This window comes from Triturus cristatus, chromosome 6 (assembly GCF_964204655.1).
Source record: "Triturus cristatus chromosome 6, aTriCri1.1, whole genome shotgun sequence".
In the NCBI taxonomy this organism is placed as follows: Eukaryota; Metazoa; Chordata; class Amphibia; order Caudata; family Salamandridae; genus Triturus; species Triturus cristatus.
Genome location: NC_140589.1, coordinates 264,626,851 through 264,654,845, shown reverse-complemented (window position 1 = coordinate 264,654,845; position 27,995 = coordinate 264,626,851). Strand labels below are relative to the sequence as shown.

The following is a 27,995-nucleotide window of genomic DNA, read 5'->3' as shown; positions in this document are numbered from 1 at the left end:
ACTTTAGCATTCTCTAGATTCCAGTCCATAGAAATTGTCTTCACGAGCACCGGTGGACAATATTTTTTTCAAATCTTGTATTTTCAGTGATATGCCCTGATTTTATATTAAAAACAGAGCTTTGAACAATACCATTTCCCGCTGAAAGGCAATATTTCTCTCCATGTGTTCCCATACCTGGCGTGTCACGTAGTTTGGTGCTTACTTTCACTTCATGTTAAAGAACAGTAGATGTTTCAGCACCCAGGCTAATGTGCTGCATAGCTAAATACACATTAGGCCCCAAAGGCGAGATCGATTGCATTGCAAATGCTTGTTCTTCCAGTATGCGCTGTTCTTGTATGGAGTAGATGATATGTGCCAAGAGATGGTCTCGTCTGTATGATGTGTTTAAATGATGCTCACTTGCTCTCCTGATACCCACTATTCTCTTATTCAGCTGAGAATGACCACCAAAAGAAGACTTGATCTCTGGGTGTGCTTTAAGAAGCCACACTCACAAAGCTCTATCTAGAATCAGTGCATTGCACATCACTGAAAGTTTTCTGTTGTAATATCTCTTTATTAGGCTGCCTGTACAATAAATCAGTACTTGGCTACATCTGCTGAACATGGCTTTAACACAGACATTTCCCTTAAACATGGCAATGCAGGTGTTGCCAAAAATCTTTCCTTAGGAAACGGATAATAAATCAGGCATGAAGTAGTATGCTATATGCAGCAGAATACGTGCAACACAAGCAATTTGAAAGCCTCAGGAAAAGCAGCAAAGTTATGAAACGCTTAACATATGAATGGAAACCTGCTCAACCCATCACCAGTCTTGTATGCAACCACAGAGTTCTGACAATTACAAACAACTTTGAGAATGTCCTTTACACCCTGATAGATTACATTATGAGGGTGTTTGTTCTTCACCAAGGAAATCTGGCATACAGTACAAAAATGAATGAATGAATGAAAGGGCATTTATAAAGCACACTGTGAAAGAATTGGCAAATATTATTTGCATAAAGCTATTACATTTGATATGTCAATTTAAAGTGTTTTTGTTGCATTGTAGTACACTAGGAAGCGTAAAGATTGTTCTTCGTAAAGTGCTTGTTGGTCAGGTACATGATATCATAGACGTTAATTGCAGGCATTCTCAAGGTGACATCACAAAGGGTCCTACGAATACTCAGGGCCTGTCTCAGAACATTTAGAGCGGCCATAAATCACACCTCTCATTCACCAAAATAATAAATAAGATGCATTGTTGGCGGTCAATCTGCCTGAACAGTGTATAACTGAGAAGGCAAATGCAGCTTATTGGTATGGAGTGCAATAACTGATGAAACATGGTCTGAATGGCATTTATATATTGTTTAACTCCATTCTTAGCAGCATAAAGAAACTGTGACATAAAATATTTTCAAGGATGATTCTATATGAAGTTATATTTACAAGAAAAGTAAATACTATTATTTGGAGTCTAATTAAAAAGGTCCTATGTGTAATTTGTGTACTGTGCATTTGTATTACAAAGGCACCCTTCAACAAACGTCTTCAAAGATTGCTTCTTGTCTACTCATCTTCAAATCTGTCGGTGGGGGCAACTTCTAGCAGAAGCTGGAGATGTAGGGTGGCACTGCTTAGGAACCGTGGGTGGAGTTTGTAATGGACCAGTGGGATGTAGACGATGATGCCGCTTAGAGCGAATAGGAAGACGTAGAGAAACTCAATCTGTGGACTGTCGATGACCGGAGCCAGAATCAGGTAGATTGAAATAATCAGAAAAATCACTGGAACTATGATAGGAACCTGCAAAAATACAGATACAAGAAAAAACATATTAAATTGATTCGTAGGATTGTATGCCAATATATTGAAAACAGTAATATCGATCCGCGCTTATATTGACTCCAGAAAACAACATATCGTCACTGAAAGCACATATAGGAAAGTATAGATTTTCTATTCTTATCACCACATTTACTCACCTTGAAATATTCCGGCAGTCGACATGGTGAAGTCGATTTAAGTGCTAATCGCTGAACAACTGTATATTTTTGAAGGATACCATTGGTATTTTTGAATACGAATAACTACTTTCTCTTCCCACAACACACCCAATGCAGCCCTTTACACACAGATACGCCATTCGGTTTTCAAGGAGGGATTAGAACACAGGAACTTTTGGGTCTCCACTGAAGACAATCTAGTGGTAGAGGTCCAATAATAGGTGGTTTAAACATCCGGCTTCAGTATTCCAGTGCTTGGCTTTATGTTTCCTTCTATTTCATTTAGAACATTCTACTATTAGTGGGTTAAATAGTAATATAGCCCTTTTACTCTGGGCTATGAAGGTTGTTAACAGCTGTCTTGCTCCTTACAGTTATATAACTTGTGTCTTAAACAACCAGTATGGCCGTAGGTGGTACATCAAAGGAGATGGGAGGAATACTTGAAATACGTCTAACCAACTGGCAATTGCTTGGGGTAGCGTTCCAACCCGTTGTCTTTTTGTCCACACTGTCACCTCTGTCTAGACCCAGCCATATGCAAATTAGCCGTGACCCTGATCCAATAGGAACAGTCCAGCTCAAATTGCAATCCAGGTCCTCCTCGAACTGGAACACAAGCAACTGCCCTGATTGGTGCTCGTCGGTTGGGTGTAGCTTGGTTCCAATGGCACAGTGAGCACGGGCCCTATGTCTAGGCATACCCTTGCTACGTAGGGTGGTACATAAACTGACAAAAAGTTATGGGAGGAATGTTTGAAACAAGTCTAACCCCTGGCAAACGCTGAAGCAGCATTCCAACCTGTCATTTTTTTGTCCACGATGACTCCTCAACTTGGACTCAGCCATATGCAAATCAGTCTTGATCCTGCTCCAAAAGGAATAGTCCAGCCCAAACTGCCAGTCTAGGCCCTCCCTGAACCGGAACACAAATAACCCAAGGCCAATTCTTCAAATTCCAGGAGAAGTGCTAAATCTGTAGGAGTTTCTATCTGTGTAATTCCCGCCATCATCTGAGTAGCATGATGAAGAAAATTACACCAGTGGATGTCCCTGGGAGTAGTCCTCTGATAGAACAGGTACCCCGATGGAAAACGAAGGATGTGAACATTGCAGGCTCTTCTAAGGTCATGTTATGGGTCTCCACTGTTTTCATTTTCTCATAGTGCTGTGGAGTTTGGTATGTCCATAAAACTCAGAGAGTACGTCAAACTACAGAACTTGTGTTACTGTGGATTTATGAAACCACTCAGGGCCACGCAAGGTGGTCTTGCATGGCTTCATTAATCGCATTTTGGGCTTCTATTGTGAATGCGCCACATTGCGTGGAGACAAGCGTAACACAACCCCACTCATAAATATGCACCCAAATCCATAAGTACAGAAGAATTGTGGCATCTTTAAAAAACTGTGCAAGAAATGGTAAAACATGAGTTCAGCCTGTGGAATACAATGAACCCAGTCAACTTGGTACTGAGTGAAAAAACATCTGAGATATGTTCAATTATTTGACTTACCCTTTCTATCAGTCTGAGGATGGTAGTTACTCGAGAAGTTAGTTTTAATATCCAGCAGGATCCGTATGGCTGTCCAGAATTTAGATGTGACTTTACAGCCTCGATTCAAAATTATTGTAGCCCAAGGACCATGCAATCAAACAATTTCCTTCATTAAATATTCTGCCAGTTCTTTTGAGGGTGGAAGTGTAGGAAAAGCAATAACATGCCCTAATTTAGTGAACAGATCAACCACCACCAACAGGACTGTGATTCCAATGACAGTAGATCAATAATAAAGTCCATTGATATGGTTCTCCACGGATGTTGAGGTATGGGTAAGGGTCACAAGAAACACAATTTTGATTTACTGAAATAATGAGTGGGGGTTTAATCACAGTGCCCCAGAAGCTGATTCACTGGTCACTGTTTTGACCTGTTCTTGTTTGTTTTGATAGGTCCATCCAGACACGTTAGGTACTGTTTTTATTGGTGGTAGTGTGGGTACACTGGTGGCGGGATATGTGTTTTTCCCACAAATTCCAGACCACCGTGTCACAGAAATGTAAAGGAATTCTGTTTTTATAATCAAAGTTTTATATTTGCAGGTGTGTCTAGGTAAAAAAAAAGTGGTAGCATTTGTGTAAGCCACACCAATCAGGTCTCCCCAGGGTGTCTTGTTTAGATTTCGCAAATACCTGGAGCCGGTACCTTTTTGCTAGGTGCTGACCAACTCTGGGGCATAAAAAACACTTAAAAAAGCTAAAATCTTGCCTGATTCCAAGCATTTTTCATTTGTATGCCTTCTCAACAGTCATGTTCCTGGGCCTTCCCTGTCCCAGGCCATAAGCCCATCCACACCTGTGTGGTAGCGTTTTGATTATTAGCAGTGTGGTAATGAAGGATGGTACAACATTTGCTATTAACTATTGAATTTCCCTATATTTGTGGCTTCCTATGGTATGTCACTGCTCGCAAGGGCACATTTTCTAGAATCTTCCTCAGAATTACTTGACATAATGACTGAGACATCACTTAGTGTACTTCAAATGAGCTCCTATCCCTCAACTCAAGTGTATGTAGAAATGTAATGCATAGCTTTCCTTCATGTCAATGTATATTATCTAGATTTTTCATTATCGAATAATGCACAGTCAGATTGTTACCGTCGGGCATTGTGGACTTTTAAACGAACTAAATATTACAGATGTATGTGACCTAAAACGTCTGAAGGTTGCAACAGTATACTATTTTGATCCGCTTTCTGTGCATAGAGGTACAGAGGAAATTCTTGCTGCCTGAATCTCCTTTTTCCTGTTTGGAGTTAATATGTTTGATTTCAAAGATTAGTTTCTTGAAATCCTTGAGCAATCTAGACCAAAGACCTCTTGGGAGTTAAGAATTTTGTCTACCTTTAAGCAATATATAGCTTTCTCTGCTATCCCATGGATTTCACATCTCCTATGCCTAAAAATTGCAAGTAGGCATAAAATATAAAAATAGCAATTGCATGCTTCGTTAGTCTAAGAAAAAAACAAATAGTGCCTGACTCTTAAAGGGGTACAGGCATAAAGTTTCTCCCACTCACAATGCTTGTATTTCCATGAGAATCATTGTGAGAGGAAGGAGCTATGTACCTGCAGCCAAGTCAGGAGCCAGGCACAGTTTGGATTTTTTCTTAACTGTGTGTCTATTCCAACAAGGCGCCAAATGCAGTTTGGATTTAAAGATTCAAACAGCATCTGGCTCCTTTCTGTAGCATAAACACACAATTTTGTACCCCAGTAAGTACCCAGATTCTGTTTGGATTTTCCCTAGGCCTATATCCAAACAATGTCTAGCTGTGTGTCTTTGCCTCAGCAATGAAACAGATGCAGGTAAGGAATAATCCAAACAATATGTGGCAAGTTAAAACAACAGTAGAAGCGCGGTCTAAACAAATTTGTGAACGCGCATACAGTGAATCAATTAAAGGTCTACATGTTTCCACTCGAAGCAACCAGGAAGGAAGCCCGGGGTAACGATGGACAGAGCGTTGCCTCACGGCCTGAGTTGTGACCAGGGGCGGTAGGTGTCATTCCCGATTTGATACGGGAATTAATCCTCTTGTCCTGTAGTGTTTTGAACAAAAGAGACAACACTCAGTAGTACACAGTTGGTTGTATCGTTCCATTCTTTTGTTTGTTCCTGGTTATCTACACATATTAGTGATTTAGTCACTTCTATCTGCTGCAGTAGTTAATGTATGGTCCTGAAGAAAGCCACAATCACAATCTTTTGATCTTTGTTGGCTGAAACATGTAGACCTTTATTTGATTCACTGTATGCGCGTTCGCAAATTTGTTTAGACTGAGCTTCTACTGTTGTTTTAATGTTGGCACTTGGAGATCTCTATTAAATCATGCTTCCTCCTCGTAGTCAATCTTAACATCACTTTTATTTTACACTGCACACTGATTCTTCACCACACTTAGGCCAGCTTCATCGATCTTTAGGAGATCTAGTCCTCTCTGTATAGCTAAAAACATCCGCAAGCTCCTCCCTTTGACAATTGCTGGGACTTGTAGCTCCTTAATCGCACCAGGCTGCGGTTAAGAGGAGATCCCATATGATGAAGCATGCCACTTCGGTAGGTGATGGTATTATGTCCTCTTCATGAGGACTCTTTTTTCAGACAGCAGTTCAGTTGTGTTATACCACACAGTCTTCCATAGTTTCAATACTATTGATATTTCCTTGTTTCTCCTGACCCTTGGACCTCTATGTTTGTACAGATTTAGTAGGGGGACTTGTCCATGCCGGTCGTGTTTTTCCCTCAGACCCTATTGCTTACCCGTTTTTTTTATAGTTAGTGAAAAACATCCATCTTGTCACTGGTGTGATGTAATAAAAAGTACTTTCTTTGCCAGTTTCATACCATGCCTCGAAGAGGAGCCTATTGACTCAAAAAAATGGTTAAGCCAAGGGAAGCGCTACCTCTTTACATTTCTTTACTATTCCCCTCAGTAAATGGGTTACTTGAAATAGTCCAAGTGGCTACATTTGTAGGATTGTGATGGTTAGTGGATAGCACAGTGATGGAAATAGCCCTTTTTTGCAGGGTCACCCCAAATTTTTGCCTTCCTCCCCCACTTTTCATATCTCGTTTTTGTTGGTATAAGGACTCTGACTGCTAACAAGTGCTTGTGCTCTCTCCCCTAAACATGGTAATATTGGCTCATACCCGATTGGCTTATTTCATTTACTTATAAGTTCCTAGTAAAGGGCCTGTAAATTAAATGCTACCAGTTTGCCTGCAGCACTGCTTGTGCCATCCACTTAAGTAGCCCTCTAATCGAGTCTGAGGCCTGCCATTGCAGAGCCTGTGCATTCAGTTTACACTACCATGTCGACCTGGCAAAATAAACCTTTTGCCAGGCCCAAACTTTCCCTTTTTATACATATATGTCACCTCTAAGGTAGGCCCTGGACAAACAAGAGGGCAGTGTGCAATGCATGTAAAAGGCAGGACATGTACTGTTAAAGTAAGAAAAAGAGCAATAATGAGGTAACCCGTATAACCATCAAAACTATTTAAATGGAACACACTTGCGATACCATCCATCGGGGGTATTTACATTTCATGCAAAAGAGGATATACGTTTTTGCTCTTTTTTTGACTGGTAGCAGCTTGAATTGATTTGTTTGTGTTTCAGTCTTGATGTTTTCACTTTATTTGTTACTTGTGAAATGTCACTTTGTGAAATCACTTACTGATTGTGTTATAATTGCTCTTGTTGTCTTAACCTTTTTTGAGCCTAATTTTCACATTATGTAAATTGTGAAGTGTTGTCTATCCCTACCCCGTGGAGGTCTAAAATGCATAAGAATTTTTCAGAAAAAGAATAATTAAATGATGTAGATCATCTTATTCGTGATTTTGGTCTTAGTCTGTTAAATAGTTGGCAGCACAATAAATGGTCAGCTAGATATTTAATTTTTCCTGTAATTTACTGGCCCAATCTAGCTGTGTGATATGGGGCCCACCGCTGCTTTATTGAACATTTTAGAAAGTTGGCATTTTCTTACATTAGTCGTTTGGTACTTGTTGCCTGTCTCTGATCACATGTCTGGGGAGGGTGACAGTTGGGCCTTGTGTATTCCCCCTAGACTTCCACACACAATGGGAGCCTAGGTGTAATTTGATGGGCCATCATGGGAGGATCTAGATCAAGCCTCACTTCCATCTGAATAGGCTGAGTCCTGTCCTCACACAAAGGGCTAGATACGCCCTTTAGTGAGTCTGGAGCTAGAGCAGGAATGGCCGGACATCAGTGTAATTCAAAGGCCTGTCTTTGAAATCTTACTCACTTCAACGGCCCAACTGGGTATAAGTACTTGACTTTTGACACCACCTCTTCAGTACACTTCTGGACCTGTGAGGACTGCTGTGCTGCTGAAAGGACTGCCACTCTGTAGGACTGCTGCTTTGCTGGACCCCTACCTTCCTGTGCTGCCAGGCTGCCTGCTGTTCTGCGTGGGTGAGAAGGACTGGACCTGCATCGCTTGAACCCAGAGTGACTCCAAGGGCTAGACTTCCAACCACCCTGTTACTGCACCTGGACTCTGCCATCCATGAGGCTGCCCTGCCAAGTGATGCCACCCCAGATCTGGACTAATGTTTTCTCCACCAGAACCGAAGCATCCTCTGTAGAACCGCCGCATTGCGGCTGATGCATGGATCAGAACCAGTGCATCACCACTGCTGCATGGATCGCAGCAACATATTGCCGCTGCTGCATGGACGTACTCAACCCATCGCCTTCGGAACCACCACTGTGCGACGCTCTTCCTGGCACAAGTTCCTTGCATGCCCGTGGACGGCAGCCTTGAGGACGATGCTGAAACTCTGCATTGCAGCTTCCCTGCTCATTAGAGCAGATGCATCCCCTCAATTGCACAACACATCTTCGACACCGGTCTTCGCATTGCAAGCCCCGTCGATAGGATCCTCGACATTGACGCATCAGGATCTCATACAGCAGCCTTGCTGCATCTCGGTACCGGTAAATCATCTCTGCTGCATGAAGCATTCTTGACTAGAGAACATGGAACCTTCCGTAACCTCGGATTAAGTTACTTTTGTTTAGCAGTCTATTTGGCTCCCTGTATACAGCCCGCACTCCATCGCAGTTACCTGAACTTTTGTTTTTTTCCAGGTCTGGCGTGACCAGATATCCCATTTTAGCATTTTGAGCTTCTTAGTTCTATTTTCACTTAAAACCTTCAAAAATCAGTATCTCAAGTTCTACTTATTGGATGTGTGTTGTTTTGGTCTTGTTTTATTTATTAAAGTCGTAATTATTTTTCAAACTTGGTGTGGAATCTTTTAGAGTGGTGTTTTTACTGTTTTACTGTTTGAAGTGTTGCACAAATACTTTACATACTGCCTTTAAGTTAAGCCTGACTGCTTTGTGGTAAGCTGCCATATGGTGAGCAAAAGGTTAATTTAGGGTTTGCCTGATACTTAACCTGACTAACATTGTGGTTGATGTTGTTTTGTTTAATTTTTTTTTTTGAGTTTTATATAGCGCGAACTTGACCCGAATCCAATCAGGTATCAGAGCGATTTACATAGCACCAGTTACATTACATGAGGACACACATTCATTTTTTTTGTTAGGCACGGGGAGATTAAGTGATTTGCCCAGAATCACAGGATGTTCAGCGTCATTACCGAGACTCGAACCCAGTTCCCCAGGTCTGAGGTCGAGCGCCCTGGCCGTTAGGTCAACTCCTCTCCCCAACTGGTTTACACCCCAGTCAACCAACATTTCTAACACACTGGTACTGGCACTTAGTAACCCAGCAGGGGTAGTGGGTTGTGCAAGCTGCAATGGCCTCCGTCCCTGGCACTTACTTTTTAGCAAATTAAGTAATGATCAATCTTATTTTACATTAAAAAACGGACTCGTGTTCAGTGCCAAATGCTTCTGCGCCCATTTGTGCTACGTCCAGATAGTCTGTGGTAAGAGGGCCTAACAGGGCAGGGAGCAGCACACACCCCCTCTGTGCTAATCCAGAGTTACTAAAGCAGTGCGACCTGACCAAATGAAACAAGGCACAAAGGGTAAGCTGAATGTGATACTTTGCACAAAATGTGTCATTTCTGTGTAATTACACATGTTACAGACACATAGGATGCCAGGGCCAAATGTTATCTGTGGGTAAAAAAGTAACAAAAAAGCCAGTGGTCATATGGTGGGCATGATCAAGAGCATCGCCAATGGTTATTATGATTACAGGAGAACAATCCAAGATTATGTATTAGTGGTCACTGAACAGAACGTGTGTGACAGTGCATTGATGTACAGATGCCTATGTCACCCGTCATTTCCTGTTGAGCATCTGGCTATACTCTTGTGTATACTTCGAGGAAGACACAGTAACTTGGTGAAGATGGATAGTACAATGCTATGATCCTAAAGGAACATTTCTTACTGCACCTAACATGTTAATTTCCACTCGTTTTGTCCCAATCGCTTCTACCTATCCCATTGGTTGCTAACCTGTGGTCCAGAGACCTCTGGGGTCTATGACACCTACTCAGGGGGCCTGCGACTGCTTAGAAAACTAATTATTTACAGGTTAATAAAGTGTATATACATAATGAAGAAACATTTTAAAGTTAAAATTTTAAGACGTTCAGTAAATGTGAAGGAATTTGAAATTGAAGGCTAAAAATGAAGTTTGTATCCTCAGATTGATTGGTGGGAGCATTTCAAGTGCATCAAACAGAATGCAGTATGGACAATGGGTGGCCTCAATTGAATTTTGAAAAGCTAAAAAATGCCAATGAAAATGTTTCTAATGTTTCTTTTTTATATTTGTAAGTAAAATATAATATTTCACCTTTTGTATATTTGTTTGATCAATGTTTTATTCCGTATTTTTGTGTATTATGTTGGGATTCAAGTCTTCTAAATTGCTAAGGCTGAGGTTCCCGGATTCCAATAATGACTCAGTGGGGGTCCCTGAATGCCAATAATGATTCAGTGGTGGTCCCTGAATTCCAGCAATGTTTAATTGGGGTCCACAGAAGTCAAAAGGTTCAATGACTTATATCATATGTGAAGCAAACCGTATGACATGCGAAGGTCACTAGGAGACGGTAAAAAAGGAAACAATCTAGGATAAGGGTACCATGTTTCTTGACCCTCAATTTCTTTTGTACTCAATCAAAACTGTGTTATATAAGTGGGCACGCTAATCCGACAAATGCTAAAATTGAATCAGTCAGGTTTTCTCATATCAACAAAGAATATGTTTGAAAACAAATCACATAATAATGTGCACACCTCTCTGTCACTTTGAGAGCTGGGTCAACAAACCAAGGCGAATGAGTTGAACATCTATGAACAACTGGTACCCACAGAGTACAAAACATATATTAATTGGTCGATTCCAATCTAGGAGGTGCTCCCAATTCTTGCCTTTCATTTTATATATATCTAATAATCCTATTTAAATAAGAATACACACATAAAAGTACATTTTATACAAGATGTGCGACTGTACAGTGATGAAAAGAGGGGTAACAAATGTAAATGAAATTCTATATGTAAACAATTTTATTAATTGCTTTCCATATTTTTAAAGTTTTGCTATTACAGTGAACGCGTGAATGAAAATAGTAACATCTTAACATGTTAATATCATGCTACAGACAATTGTAATTTATAAGATACGGTAAAACTTCATACCATTTTTACACGATCGACAATCTTTGGATTAAAAGGCTTTCTTCAGGACCTGCTAATTTATATACACTGCCTTCACTATTGAAGAAATAGGGAAATTTGAGCAACATTGTGTGCCATATACTGACATCAAGCAATAAGACACACATCTTCTAAACAACATTCAGACCATACCGAAAGAGGCAGACAATTTCTCTGAGGTGCCACAAGGTATTCTTGCATCATCCCCAGCATCTCTTCTTGGGCAAGAGGAATTACACCACACAGACCCTGCCCAAAGATCCCAATGAACAAACTCCCTTAGTACTTGAATTTATAGTGGGTCTAGCTACCACAGTGGTATAGATGGGATCACAAACAGGCAGTCTTCTGGCAACAGCAGACTCCAATTTAAAACCAAGTCAAGGACTTTAAAAGGCAGGTGTTGAGGAATCCCAGCAGATACACCAAACTGTCCAACTTTAGGCACACCACTAGTCCAGGGTCAGACAGTAGTCCGGGGACTGGACTGACTGTTGGACCAACATGCTGACATGCTCTGTTGTCGCAACTGATTCAACAGAAACATAATGGTAATCATCCTGCAGGAGGTAGGTGCTTTATGGCCTAGGGCCACAATAAATAACCATCATATTACCAAGGCCATACATTTATGGGTCTGGCTGGGTGTACTAATAAATCTATTTCAGGGATCTACGCTTGATTACATAGCAGAGGTTCAAATCCTGGCAAGTCCACTCAGCCTTTCATCTTTCCCAATTCAATTAAATGAATACTATTGAGCTGGGCAGCAATAAACGTCTGTTTTCTGTCAATAGCACTAAGAGATATGCGGTTGAATATGGACATGACAAATGCACCTGTTATGTCTTTGTTCTGCTACCAGTCCACGGTGCTGCACAAGAGTTTTATTGCCCAATATATACAGGTATGTGCTGCAAATCTAACATCACAGAAAAGGCTAGGCGGCCATTTCTGTAATATCAAATGTTTGTAAATGTGGGCCACGTTGTTTTCAACTCCGAAGCACTCAGCATTGAATGCCCCTTCTTTTCCTTAACGATATTATTTGATTACAGGTCCCGCCTCTTTCTGACTCTGAATAAAAGAGTCATAGCTGAGGGGAAGCTGTTCATCCTTTTCATACAATCCACGTTCTGAACATATCAGGGTCTCACACAGTGGCGGCTGGTGACATTTGAAAGTGGTGAGGCATAACATTTGTGTTTGAGTGCACCGTGGTGAGCAAGCGTAGTGAGCGAGCCCAAACATCCTAAGGGGGCTTCAGGGGGGTTCTCCCCCTGAGACAATTTTGAGAGAAGAATGGGAAAATGGTGCATTTTCAAGCAAATTTGAGAAAGCAAGCAGGTTAATAAAGCAATTGTGAAAGTGCAGTTATTACATTAATAAAGAGATGTCCTATTCCAACATAGGTACCATCCTATTCAGTATAACCACCGTGCTTCATAACAGACTTTGAGATACAATCCTGTCTGAGTTTGTCTGTGTAATTTGTGAACATAATTATCCTCTATGACCAATACATGGCAAAATATGGTCTCGTGGTATGAGTAGTTCATATGGAACCAAGTGACCAAAGTTCTTATCCGCCATCCACACTTAAATACATTGTATGATCCTCGGTAAATTATTTATACCTGGTGATCTCATATTGCTTCATTGTCAGGTGCGAGATGGCCAGTGAGCCTCGCCTCTTTAATATCAGGTCGTCTTGCACTGAAGGCCCTGGGGTGACCTTTTCTCGTCATGAATCAACTCACACAAGTACTGAAGTGTAAAAGCAATGAATGACCTGTCATGGGATAGGGAAAATCTCTCACACACATGGAACAACTTGACGCCCTGTGCGTTTGATTTGTGGCCTCCCAAAAACTGGGCTACTTTTTCCATATCACGTGCACTTAGCTCACCACCCCAGATTAATTCTCTGCCGTCTGTGATTCATAATAGAAAAACAACTACGACTACCAGAATGCAGCTGGGTTGTTGGCTTTAGAACCTGCGCACCTTGGTAGTTGGCCATTGATAAAAACAAATCGGTTTACGCTGCTCAAATCATCCTACCTTCCTTTGCCTCTAACTGCAAAAGGTCAGCAGTCCATAAAAAAAACTATGAGAAGACCACATATAAGTGGCACCTTGCAGTCATTTCTGTGTAGGGATCAGTGGCATCTTAGGGATTTGTGGGGCCCTGGGCAATATATAGTTTGGAACAACTTTACATTTATTACCCTTTTTCGGGCTAATTAATACCCTCATAATGCTGAACAATATTGAATTAATAAACCTTCAGAAACGGGGACTCTCGATAACAGGCGCAAGCTCAAGCGGCCTGCTGAATGCCAGCCAGATAGTACCCAAAAGAAAGCTTTAACAGGTATTAATAAATTTATTTCTTTTTGCGTTTGGATTTAGCTTTTTTTTTACTTTCAACAACATTTTATGTGGAAATAGGCGTCTAGTCAGTGTGTTACTCTCATTGAAGGAAAAACATGCTTTAGGATGCCCTATTAAATGTTTACTAGACTAGGGCATACATTGAAATTAAGAAAAATGAGCAATGCATATAGCACTTCAAATTGTTGCTTTACTTTCCAAATATTTATAATCACAAATGTACCCCCTTCACTACTGGTATTCATGCTAGAACAGTGAAAACAAAGTGCTGCTCTGAGAATTTCCAACATTCCATGGGTAACAATCTAATAAGACCCTCCTAGTTTGTCTTCCCTTCTTTGACCCTCTTCTCCCCTTTACCTTTCTGGCTACACAGGTACATGTGACTGCTGAGTAAAAGAAATGAGATGGAGCACCATAAAGGATAGACTAAATAGACAGAAGCATAAAGAGTACAGGATAGCAATTGAGAGTAGCTTTAGAAAGAGGTGGCGATAGAGATGGAATAGAAGAAAAATTAAGGCAGGAAGAGAAGTAAAGTAAATTGATAAAGGTGTGGTAGCAAGAAGGAAAGATAGAGAGAGAGAAAAGGGAACGTTTTAGAGTGAAATGGAGATATGGAGTAGGAAATATAGAGCGAGGTAATGGAGATAATTACTCAAAGGGATGAGGTAGGGAGAGGTAACAAAGAAAATAAGGTGAAATTGACAGTGGTAAAGGCAGTAAAAGGTAGAGAGGTAGGTAGAGAGACTTGAGACAAAACAGAGATATAAGGTAGCGAGAGAGCAGAATGAGAAGAGATATAGAAATACGGGCCAGGTAAAGAGAGTAGTGTGGTAGAGAGAAAGTTAGAGAAAAAGATAAAGGGTATAAAGAAGAATGTGGTGTAGGGCAAAAAGAGGGTGTTCGAAGGCATTCATGAAATAGAGAAAAAGAGTTTGGGTTTTTACAGAGGTAGAAAGTTGTGAGAGGAAGAGAGAAATTAGAGAGGTGAGTGGTAAGGTGGAGAAAGGGCTAAGAGCGAGGTAGAGAGGTAAGGTGGTAGAGACATTGAGAGAGAGCTAGAGAGGAGCAGTAATATAGGGATGGGGTTGTCTAAGAAGTGAAGCAGATGGAGGAGTAATAAAAGGAGGTTTGGTGGCAAAAAAAACTTAGGTACAGGGAGAGTGATGAGTAGCAGGAGGGTATCGAGAGTGACAGCTGTAGGCAAAGAAAGTGATAGGGAGAGGGGCAAGGTCAAGGAGTGAGTTAGGGGATAAATGAAGTTGAGTGAGGTATATTGGGTATATTGAGAGAAAAGTGACGTAGACAAAGATGAGGTAAAGAGAAATGAGATACAAAGAGAGGATGAAGGTATATAGAGAAGTAGAGAGAGAGGATTAACATAGAAGAGGTGAGGTGAGGTAAGTAGAGAGAAATAACAAAGAAAGATTATTTTTCAGTTTAATTGCCCAATGCCTGAGAGTACGAGGGTTAAGACTGTACAGGTTAGGAATGCACATAAAGGGGCAGATTAACAGCACAGCAACCAAAGTTGTTACGCTGTGTTGCACAAGTGGGGGAAAGTACTGCTGGTCCATATTTATGTTGTCTTACCCTGGGCTGGCGCACTTTAAAGGTTGCTTAGTGCAACACATGACCTTTGCACCATGGTGCAGAGGTGTGTGCAAAGGATTTGTAATGGAAGCATACCCTTCAAGTACTAAATGCTACGTCAAGACAAATTATTTTCTTACAGCGCCGTGATATCCCACGGGATGAGTGTTGCGCTTTATAAATACCAAAAATAAATAAATATAAATAAATTGTGAAACATTCCACACATTGTATGTGTGCTGTCTTCCGCACATGTAAATTGTGGAACGTTTGAAGAAATTAAACATTTCTTCATATTAGTGCCAGCTTTTAGGGGTGCTCTTTCTTACACTAAGCCCAGTCTGACTAACCTACTAGATCAGTCTTTGCATCAAAATACTAAGAGCCTAATTCTCAAAGTTAAACTTACATTATGTGTAAGTTTATGATTTTTTGCAATTCACAAAGGAATTTTACAGGTAGCATCTTTACGACTGAAAAGTTTCTGCACTCATGGCGGAGACTCCACGCATAAAAAGATTCGGCAGTTGTAAAGATACTGCTCATAAAGTACTTGTGAATTGTAAAGAATTGTAAACTTACACAAAAATGTACATTTACCTTTGTGAATCAGGCCCTATGCGTGCATGAGCTAACTTGCCCAAATTACACCCAAGTAATGCCCTTTGTGGGCCCCGCTAGGGAATCCCAGCAAGGAGGTGCAACTAACGGTTAAGAAAAGGAATGTGGAACAATCCAGTAGGCAAGCTCTGGCAAGGTTGACGAGGCAAATAGTACTTACCCGCTTCATTTTGGTTTTTTGAAAAATGTATTGTACAGTGGTGTAGCTAGTGGGCAGTCTGCACATGGCAGCACTGTTTTTTGGGGGGGCGGCGAGCACAAGTTTTCTGTTTTTTTAAATTCCACCTCGTGGTCTGTCGCCTCCCCCCGCTCGTTGTCGTCTGTCGCCAGCTCCCCTCCGCCGCTCCTACATGCTTCACCCGTCATCGGGCAGCTAACACAGGGATTGTCCAGGGCAGAAAAAGCTCTGGCTACGCCACTGTTATTGCACCCAGGGCCGGACTGGGAACCAAAAACGGCCCTGGCAAAGTGCTCAGCCGGCCCCCCGCCCCCCAGGACTTGGGGGTGCCGCCGAGCTCTTTGCCAGGGCCGGTTTTGGGCCGATTTTGTTACAGGGCCGATTTTGCAGCAATGCTGCAAAAACGGCCCTGTAACAAAAACGGCCCCCAGTGGCCCAAAACCGGCCTCCACCCGTGCGGCGCACCGGGGGATTGCCCGGTGCCCGCTAAGGCCAGTCCGGCCCTGATTACGCCAACGACAGAATCAGCAATTGTGCGCCTTAAAGTTGTTTTTACCCATTTCAAGATGCCCGCTCATGAAGTGAGTGCACACACAGAGAGTGGCTAGCACTTATAAATGGGTTTGTATTATTTTATAAACTCATTAAAACGTGGTTGCAGCATCCCGTGCAGCCGTCTTTGACAGGTTTTGTTAAAATATTACAAATGCTTTTAATGCGGTCATCTTTAATTTAATTTGTAACATTTTAATATACCTGTTCAAAGATGGCTGCTGCAGATGAGTGCACATACATGATGTTCTCTCATTCCCAAAAAGCATTGGCAAAGACAATTCATTTCACACCAAGACCTATCGGATTTGCAATCGCTTGATATAGTTTATCAGGACAATGGTGCCAGCGTTATATGAACTCGTGCTTTAACAGTTTGCATACCAAAGCATCTGCATTTGACTATCCCACTGTTTCCTTTTTCTAATGTAACCTGCCTTCTTCTTCTAACTCCTGTGTAGTGGAAATGATCCAGCTGATAAACTTTAAAAGCAATAGGGCATGTGTACCTATCTCAAATAGCAGAAAGGAGAGCTAGCACGCCTGACCTCCTCTAGCCTGGTCTTTTCTTAGATGAATTTGAAAAATATGGCTAAATTAGCATTTTACAGCATAACATCCAGATAAATTTGCTAAGAATCTAGAGTTTCTGAATTACATTTTCCATTACTTGGTGGTGCCTCAGCCAAGCCTTATCTTTCACTAGAGTGTTGAGGATCACCCTCCTGAAGAGCATGACATGGTGGCAGAGTATTTTTCAGTGCAATTGTCCTGAAAGCTGGATAAAGAGCTACAGGTAGGTGAAATATGTGAACACGTCACATGTTTTTACAAATGTATTCTTTCACTTCATTTTTCCATTCGAACTCTTCAGTGTAGATTCTCAGTCCTATGTTATGGCTGAGATTGTACTTGGAATGGGCAATGTGGTAAAAAGTAGTATACATTTTACAATCACTGACCAAAAAAAAACATGCAAATCTCACAGGATCATACACAGTGCTACTGCTCAATAACAGGAATTATGGGATCAGACAGTTTACCCCAACTAATGAAGGTAAGTACTGTCTGGTACCAAATAACCCAAATCAGCATTAAACCTCCGGATTTGAACAAAAAATATTCATCAAATACAAGTTTAAATTTCTGTAATGAAATGCAGTATTTTCCCATAAATATGTTTACCTTTTTCTGAAAGAATAGATATTTCACTATGAAATGCAGATTTTAAATGTGCATAAGAACAACCAATTCTCACAAATAGCAGTTTGTCATTTTCATGAAGGAAATACAGCAGTTTATGTCTCGGCATACTTGATCTTGTTTTTGCGGATATATGATGTTTATCCCTCAAATGCCAGGCTTCATTTTCACCATCTACTCATTTTTACTACTTTTACACGTGGACAGATTCTGCTTTTGCTCATTATATCCATTTATCATAATCGTCTAACAGTAATGCAGCCCATTATGTGGTGTGGACTCTCACAATTACCCCAGATGTAGTTAGAATAATGTCAAGAAATCCCATAATACGACATGGATGGGCAACATCATGCCAGGGGTAGCCAGAACATTGGCTAGAATTGCCATAATATGTCATGGATTGGCTACTATTAAGGCAAGGATAGCCAGAATATCACCAAGATTGCCCGAAATATGTCTTTGATGCTGACATTTGTGCTAGGGATAACTAGAAGGTCAACTCAAATGCCCACAATATGTCACGAATGGGCCAATGTTAAGTCAAGGATAGCCAAACCATGGTAAAGAAAGCACATATTATGTCAACAATTGGTAGCAGGCATGCCTTTGACAATTTACACCTCCCAGCTACAGATGGCTTTGAACTGCTGTCCAATCAGATAGATGTATGAGGAACAGTTGATACTTCTGTGTTCAATAAAGAGTTACATTTTCTGTTAGCTTGACAGGTTTCCATTTAAATGTTCAGAAATAATAACTTCTTATGATTACCTTGTATGGCCGTGGGATATCAGGCTTCTTAATTTTCATGTAGAGCAGACTTGAAACAGTTACAGCATATATTGTCCAGGTGCAAATACTTCAAAGACAAAACATAAAATTAGGTTCACATAATTTATCACATATTTTCTTATTCAAAGCATCCGACCATGGCATTTAAGAAAACACATTCTGAAAATGTTAGCATTGAAATCTTTAGCATAAAATAGCTTGCTGCTTTATCTAAACATGCTTTGTCGCAGCTTATCTGATTCATGTTTGTGTTACTTTGACACCGACGTATGATATCTGCAATAATCCAGCTATTTTGAATTCCATGTAAATTTGGCTGATTTACCCAGAACAAAGTGTGGATCAAGTGCCCTGATCTGACTGCAGGCAAAGGCTTGCCTTTGTAAGTTCAGAGATACTGCAGGTGTTCTTGGATATTTTATAAGCACTAGGCCTTAGAAGGTCTTGCAACTTACTCCATAACTTATGCAGAGTGACCTAAAATGTTTAGCCTCATTTAGTAGAATTAGTTATCTTGTGGGTCTAGAATTCTTTGTCAGATTTGTCCTTGGAGCTTCTATTGCCCAGTACATGTTTTCTACAAAAGAGGTGTGCAATAAAGGCCCCTTTTCTGGGTGGGAAGTCATGTAGCTAAGGGAGACAATAATGGGCAAATTTCAATATATTAAGACTTAATGAACATATTTGCTATTATAGTCTTCATTTCTGGAATGCAGTGGGTGTGCTCATAATGGACAAAACCAAAAATGTCTGGATGGCATTGGTTAGTTTAGATGCAGAGAAAGCATTTGATCAACTGCAAGGCCGGATAGGCTATTTATTACACCAGGCATTTCCCCACTGTGCTGCAGCACTTAGGGCCCGGCAGTGAAAGCCCAGGGCCACTTCTGCTGCCTCTGTCACTTTCCCAGCTCCTCGATGGTATTTGCAGGAAGCACAAGGAGTACTCAAGAGACAGAGAAAGTTAGGAAGGGTGGGGGAAGGTACAGAAAAAGTGACCAGAAAGAGAAGAGAGAGGAGAGAAAGAGGATGGATGGATGGAAAGAGAGAGATTGTACAAAACATCCCATGGATGTTTTTGGTTCGTCAGTCAAGATCTGAGTCACTAAATTGATCATGATCAGGAGAGGGATTGATTGGTAAGGGATTTCAGTGTCTCATGAAAATACTAAATAAACATGCAAAAACAGCAGTAATAGTTTTTGGGAGAAAAACATTTATTCGGGATGAGGACAAGGCAGCATTGTCCTGTTTCTTTCCACCTATTTAATATAGCTAAAGAGCCATTGAGATTGGCCGCCCACCAGAATCCAAATGTGTTAGGAGAAGAGGTTACACGACTACAATGTGCAGAGGACGCATTGTTTGTTTAGAAGTCTCACAAATACTGTGGTCCCTTTTTTAGGGAGTTGCTTTAATAGATAGGTGTGTGTGTGGTCACACATTCCAACTTGGGAAACTATGCCTGTTACTCATTACAGAATATTCATTTAAAACATTTAATAAAGTAGTACATAAAAGAGTCAATGAAGTGCTGCATTTTTTGGGAGACAGGCCAAAATAGTGTATGTCATCTGCTTAAGCACCCCAATATTACACCAGGGTAGCACTAATTGAGGAGCTTTGTTAGAGGGTAAGAATCCTTATTGCGGTTGTGGCATAAGTGAAACCCTGATAGTGATTGTGCTACATACATTTTTATACGTATTTGTTGGTTTGTCATTGATATGGAAGTTTTTTAAATCCGTATTTCTGGGGTCAGAAGTGGATAGCTGACTGACAACTAATCCCATCTGTGAACTACTGTCCAACTGGCGCTGCTCCTGAGATCAGCCGACTGGGCTAGGGCTTGTGTTGCTAGGTCGAGGTCTGGTGGTTCTTTTTTTGATTTCATCAGGCCCTGCAGCAAGCACTTGGGTTATTGTTTTACCTCCCCTTAGTTAAGAATGTTACCACAAAATAATTGTTTTTCGAAGGTGAGGTGGATATTCGTCAGCAGATTGACTACAATTAAGTGACCACTGGATGGGGATATTTGCAATCTAAATTCAAGGCCTTCACCCCAGAGTCAAGCAACAATCATAAACCTAATGCTCATGTTTTGTTATGTCCAAGCCAGAACTCATAGAATGTTGTGTACACCCAAGGAGGACTTAGGTGTGCAGAGTTATAATTCAATCCTAGATCACCAGAGGGGAGCCTCACCCATTAAGGTGTAAGACTGCCACCCCACATCTTTTCCCCCTGCCACTTTTGATTCTTCACGCCCTGCAGCACAGCTCCACACCCTATTAGACAACTAAAAATGCACAGATTGCGGACTATAGGTGAGCTGACCCATGCGTGATGTGTAATTTGAGTTTTTAGAGTGATGATGTACAGCACTGTGATGGAGATCTGGGGCCTGAGATGGTGGGTCACAGCTTTCTACCTGAGCACTATACATTAGAACTCCAGAGTCAATAGCAAGCTATGCACCCACCATAGACCAACAGTCCTACCAGGCCGGGGTCTGTCAAACATGAATATATGTCATTATAACGCATGCGTTACATCGCATGCCATTACAACGCGGTCGTTACAACAACCGTGGTGTTACATCGCATACAATAACATCGCAAGTCGTTACAACGACTTGCTGGAGGAGGCGCGCTGGACTTAAAAATAACATAATTTACTATTCCTACTCCAGTTTGTGCAACAGCAGGTAAGGTGTTGGGTTGTAAATCCAACACCTTCTGTCTCCTACAGCAAGTCATTGTAACAACTTGCGATGTAATCGTATGCGATGAAACAACGGAGTTGTTGTAACGACCGTGTTGTAATGGCGTGCGATGTATCAGGGATAATGGGCCAGATGCATCAAGGCAAAAAAACGGTCGCAATCGTGCAGATTTGCAGAATCTGCTCCTTTGCGCCCGGTATTTTTGCATTTGGGATGCATCATCCCAAATGTAAAAATCGCAATTGAAGTAATCGCAAAATTTGTGATTACTTAAATTGCAATTCCATTTCAGGAATCACAATTTGCGATTCCTTAAATGCAATGCATAATGCAAATTGAAATAGCGATTTCGCTATTAGGGGTCGCAAATTACCGTAAAATGAAACTGGACGGTAATTTGCGAAAACTTTGAAAAATGCACTTAAGTGCATTTTTCAAAGTTACATGTTTTACACACACATGCCCTTGTGGCATGTGTGTGTGCAACATGTAGTCACATGGCAATTTCAGGGGTGCAACAGAGTGTCCTTTTGGCACCCTTGAAATTGCATGGCTATTTGCGAGTACTTATTTGGTACTCGCAAATTGTGTATGCAATTCCCATTGATTACTATGGGCCTCTAGGCCCATAGGAATGAATGGGTAGCAATTCCTTAATTACGACTCGCAATTTGTGAGTCGCAATTAAGGAATGTTTAGGAATCGCAAACATTTTTGCGATTCCTACATGCATAGACAATTGCGATTCTTGAAGTGAGATTCTTTAAAAATCGCAATTAAAGAATCGCAATTGCCTATTTTGATGCATGTGCACCAATATCTTTAGAGTCTTCCAGGAGTTGATCTAGGTATAAAGCGAACTATACATCTTGCAATACATAATGACTGACCATGCAAGATGACTGTCTGGCAAGGTGGGAAAAGGCTGTCTCTGGCAGGGTAAGGGATCTTTTGACTGGAGATCATATGTCGCCCTTCGAGATTGTCAGGTAAAGATTCAACATTGGCCCCCGAGATTTTGACATTTTTTTGCAATTAAGGGATTTTTTATACAAGAAAGTTGGAGGAGTGTCAGGTTTTTCACGGGTCCCTCTAATGGAACTATTTATAATGGACGAGAGCCTCTCAATCTCACAGATATATAGTTGCCTGTTGGAGGAGGCCCCAGACAATCTGGATGAATACAGCCTGAAGTGGCAGGTCAGGCTAGGGCTCTCAGATTCCTTGTTTCTGGAATCATTAGCAATGGGGGGCTCAATATTATGCTCTGCTAGCTTACAGTCACAGCATTTTAAAACCCTGTTTGATTTGTATATAACACCTTCAAAAATTGCGAAATGGGGGGGAAGTGGAGGGGACCTGGTGCTTTAGGTGAAGTGTGGAAGGAGCGGACTTGGTCTGCATATTTCCACATGCCCTTGCCTCAAATTAACAGCTAGGGAAATAATTGGTTTTCTACAAGACATGTTGAAGATGGACATTCCACTATCTCCCCACATTATGTTATTAGGAATAGACGAGCAAGTTGGGAGAAATGGGAAGGCGCTAATTTTTATAGCTATGTCAGTCTACAGGCTGTGTGTCGCTTTTGCCTGGCTGGATCCGCTACCACCGACCTTCCAGCAATGGAAAGGGCGTTTCCTGCATGTTTATAAGCTAGAGATAGCACTGTATGTGTGAAGAGGCAGGAAGGGAAAGATCAAGTGGAATAGGATTTGAGGGCCACTTTCAGCCTGGATCTCCCAGCAGAACTGAATCAGCTATGATTTAAGATCGCGTGTCTGTGACTGTTTTTATTAAATGAAACTGCTTACCCCTCCGTATGGTATTTAGGATTTTGTGATCCTCCCATAGCAGATGCCTTCTATAGGATTATGAATTATTATGTCTGTATTTTTATGATCAATCTGGCTAATATCCACTATTTGTAGTGTATTTATGCCTATGATCATTTTTGTCTAATTGCTGTAACCTGTCTTTGCTCAGAAAATAAAAAAAAATAAAAGAATAAAAATAAAGTTTCAAGGTAAAGAAAAAAATAGGAAATATTTTGAATCACAATGTAACAGATCCCCGCCCCACTCCTAATTCATTGAGCTTTTCACAAACGAGATAAGCCACCATATTTCTGCACCTCTGACAATAGTACTATGTCTTTCTACATTTCGTTAGACAGAGGAGCTGGCCATACCTGCTGTAGTTGACTATGCTGCTGAAGTTGCCCTGTATTATTAAAATTATAGATGAAATGGCTGTGAATATCAGGGCAGGGGATGGAGTCAGGCGCCGCACATGGATCATCGACAGAATTGCAGGCTAAATTTAAAAAAAGAAAAGTAGATGCAATATTAAAAACATTGCAATGCATTAAAATACATCCTAAAAATATGAAATCAACATTTTGTTAATATTTATTTTAATTTTTGCCATCTGTCTGCTCTGGTAAAGCAATAAAGCAAAGAAGGTATCAACGAGAACAACCGTTTACAATTGGCATGCAGATAATTGACATTGATCACCAAAGGGGCACGTGACATAGGTTCCAAGTGACCTCATGTCCTGTTTGAAAGAAAAAAATCAGGTTGCCATGGACTATTAGTAAATAAAACTTCAAGGGGCTTGTCTTTGGCTTATTCAGTTATTAAAAGTGCCCTGCAAGGGCCAGCATGCAAAGTGTTTTGGGGTAAAATTAATGTACTGGCTAGCTGGTGGTGTCACAAATGACGTGGGGCCACTTGTGAGCTATTCTGGGTGTAGTCAAAATCAATACAAATGAGAGGAAAAAAACACTTTGATAGTGCTTCAAGGCCATATTAATTGTAATTTAGCGCTATACAAATCTTCGATAACATAAAATAATACTTTCCAATGGTATTTAGCAGCTTAGCTTAGTTTGGCCCTAAAATCCCTGGGTTCTAATCCCAGCTGGGAAGCTTGGCTGAAAATCATGCGATTCTGGTTGAGTTATGTGCCATATGTGAAGTGTGTAAATCCCCACTTGATAATCTAATCTCATCTCCTAATACTCACTATTAATGAAAGTGATCCATTACTTCTCAGCAAGGTTTGCATTATTATATGAATGTCAACAGACATTGTAAGGAATTGGGGTATTAGTTGAGGGGAATGAGTACCCATCTCGAGTAATAACCACAACCCTTGTCAGGGTGAACCACTAAAGTCACTAAATAAACCTGAGCTCAAACCCCTTGTAGCCATGGCATGGCGCAGACAGTCTTAAGGTAGAGGCAATGTGTAAAGTCTTTATGCAGTACCAAAACAGTAATAAAATCAAAACAAAACACAAGAAAATCCAAAATTAATAAAGAAACAAAACAGTACATTTTAATAAATAAAATGACACCAAAATGACAAAGATACGATAAGGGAAACTGGAGAACTGAATTTTTAAAGTTCAAAATGTGCTAAAAAGAGTTAAGCACCAACCACAATCATTTGGTTGCGATTGATCAGTAACTAATCATAAGTTAAGGGTGAATGCAATAGAGCGCAGATCGGATGCAGAAACCAGGGTTGACCAAGTCTGAAGTTTTACCTTTGGACTTAGTCTCTGGAATCAAAAATCCTCAGCGAGCAAGGCAGGAGGCTTTGGCTGAAGAGGGTGCCACAATGTCGGATAGCCTCTGGACAAGGGCCTGGTGAAGCTATTGACATTTGGCAGGAAAGCTCAGAGTGGGAGAAATTAGAATTTTGTGCCCAAGGAGGGTCCCTTCAGCAGCAGGCTGTAGCCAAAGAGTGCTCCACAAGGCTGTATACTTTCTCTGCATGGTCTAGCTGAATCAAATTTGCTGCTGCAGAAAATCTCAGAGTGGGAGCAACCTGAATCTTTGCCCCAGCAGCAACACACATTTGTTGGATCAACTTGGCAGGTTGGTCCTGGTCCTCCAGTGGTCTTTGGAGCAAAAATGTTGCTGATTCCCAGGCATCAGGATATGTTAGGGTGAGTACATTGTGACACAAGCTTAGGCTACAGGACCTTAGGTACAGCTCTTTCGGTAGCAGGGTCAAGGGCAGGTCTGGTTGGGACTGGTCAGCTGTGCAGTTGCACAAAAGGTCTCTTGTTTCTTGTTGTGTCCCTGTAGATTTAACAAAAAGTAAGAATATGACCCTTGGACTCCACTCCTTGGTCCTCGGTACAAGAGTGAGAGCAGGCCCAGTCTTCTAGGCTCTTCCCAGGTCACAGACAGCAGGTTCACTTCTCTTTTGTTCTTCCACAGTTCCAGAAAGTTTTCTGAGGAGGGTACTGGGGATACAACATTCATGCCTGGTATCAGCCAGTGGGCATGGTAAACTCTTGGCCACTCCCTAACCGATGGGGTAAATGTTCCCATAGGTAAAAACCCTACCCACTTTTAAGCAGTTCCTTTGTGCCCTATTGCAGACAATTTCTCTGTGTCCCTCTTTCCCTAAAACTGAGATGAAAGAACCTTTCTTCCCTTAAGCAGGGCTCCCGTGCCACCACAGGGGTGTGGCAATGGAAATGAGCAACCCCTCACCTGTGGTCACTCTAAACACTCTAAACCAGTGCTGGTGGTGGCTCATCTCCCACTTGGATTGGCGCCTGCCTGACTTGGGGAACAAAAAGAGGCCCCTTCCCTAATGTCAGCTAACATTTGCCTGTGACAGGGTCAGCCTCTTTGAAATTAATTGAGTTCCTGGGCACAGTCCAGGTGGTCATCCTGCCGGAGGAAGAGACACAACACCTTGGACACAAGGAATTTCTCCTGCTCTGGGTGCTGTATTCACGCCTCTTCAAGGTAGCTTTTCAGCTTTTAGGTGAAAGTTGAAGCTCATGCAAATGCATCTCCAGAGACTTTAGGCAGGGAAAGGGAAACTTTCTGAAAGCAAGAATGAACTTTGTAGCTGTTTCCTAGCCGGAGATAGCATTATGAAATTTAATATTGTATCCCAATGCTTTTCTATGGAACAGCCAACCCAACTACAGTAAAATAGCTTTAGGGGCCTTTCACTGTAATAACATGTTTATCATTAAACATTTATATGTTCTACATTACAATACCATGGACCCTGCCCCTGACTTATGGTCAGAAAGACCTACTTAGGGGTGACTTATTAGTATTTAACAGGAAGGTGTAGGCCTGTCAAAACAGGTTATTTTGACAGATCGAATTTGTAGTTTAAGTCTGCACAGCCAGGTTACAAGTGGCAGGCCTGCAGTCATGTTTACAATGTCACTGTTGTGAATTTCACAATGAGCACTTACAGGCTCTGGGTACACTTTGTATCATACAATAGAAACGTATACCTAAGTTCAATATGCCAATTATGGGTATGCCAATATCACTATGTTGAAAGGGGGAGCACAGGCACTTTATCCCTTGTTAGCAAATTTAAAGTGTGCAGAGTTATACAACCATCAAAAATATAGCATCCAGCAAAAGACATAAAAATCAAGGGAGTCCTGGCAGAATGGGTGCATTTCCTACAGACACATTTAGGCAATAACATGTGACTTCAAGTTGTCAACTTAACAGACAGTGATGGACCATAATCTCATTGAACTAATTCTTCATACAAATATAAAAGATGACTACCATACTCCTACTGTCCCCTACAAACCTACCTTCACAGGTGGAAACCCTGGGCACTACAATGCCTCTTCCCAATATTTTACACAACTGTAATGCCAGTTGCCAATCCCTTTCATCTGTTACCCTTGTTTAGCAGAGTCAGACCCACTTATGTCCTCTGAAACTCCACTGGTTATTCCAACCTACACAGGAACTAGAAATCTCATCCACTGTTCTTAGCACCCAGCTTGTTCATGTGATTCTGCCACTTTCAAACCAATCCCATCAAGAATCCATAAGACATCTAGATCCAAACATAGAACGGTCTGATTAGATGCTTAGCGATAAGGGCCAAGAGATGAAGAGAGGAATGAAGTATAAAGAGATATAAACATAGGGTGAAAATAGGACAGTTAATAATTGTATTTTAATTGTTCACATTGCTTTTCATGCATCTCAAAATAACTTCATAAAAATGAGACACAGGAGAGAGGGTTCATCAGAGATTAGCTTGCACCCAGTACCTTAGTTTATGGATTAATGAGGTGCAGTTATGTTGTCAGCCCTCAACGTGTGTTTGGCCTTATGAGCTGCCAGACCTTGTGGGCACTAGACCTATCTGGAGTCTATAGGATCCTTTGGTGTGTCTGAAGTGGAGATAAGAATTTCAGAGACGTAGGGAGGAGGTTGGGACCGTTTTCCTGATGTTGTTTTATCACGTTGTTACACCAGCCTTCTTTTTGTACGCTACGATAATCCCACATACCGCCTGCGATCTACAGTCACAGTTGCTGTCCTGCACTCAAACCAGACCCCAGTCACTCCCACTGCCAACCTGGGTCTTGCATACCGCCGATCCCACTTGCACCCACCATGACATGTACGAACAGTAACGGACTCTCCCTCCGTATGCTATCTTGGACCGTCAACGGGCTCCTCAACAGGGTTAAACGAATGGCAGTCCTACGATATGCACCACCCCAGGCAGCTGAAATACTCCTACTCCAAGAGACTCACATCATGGGCAACCACTGCCCCTTTCTAGTGAGATATGGCTATGATAGAGTTTGACACTCAGGGTGTACCCGGGACTCACGGGGGTAGCAATCCTCCTGCG

General features: G+C 41.4%; 1 protein-coding gene across 2 annotated transcripts in view; it reads right to left on the bottom strand.

Moving 5' to 3' along the window:
* Positions 1-551: 551 nt before the first annotated feature.
* The window catches only part of LOC146816744 (b(0,+)-type amino acid transporter 1-like), a 292,580-nt gene continuing 265,136 nt past the window's right edge, over positions 552-27,995 (bottom strand). For both annotated transcript variants that reach the window (XM_085610623.1, XM_085610622.1), the window contains exons 4-6: positions 23,518-23,642; positions 18,581-18,668; positions 552-1,803 (exon numbers count right to left, since the gene is read on the bottom strand). In XM_085610623.1, the coding sequence (XP_085466749.1) occupies positions 1,567-1,803; positions 18,581-18,668; positions 23,518-23,642 (450 nt within the window). In that variant the 3' untranslated portion in view covers positions 552-1,566. The remainder of the gene's footprint in view (positions 1,804-18,580; positions 18,669-23,517; positions 23,643-27,995) is intronic.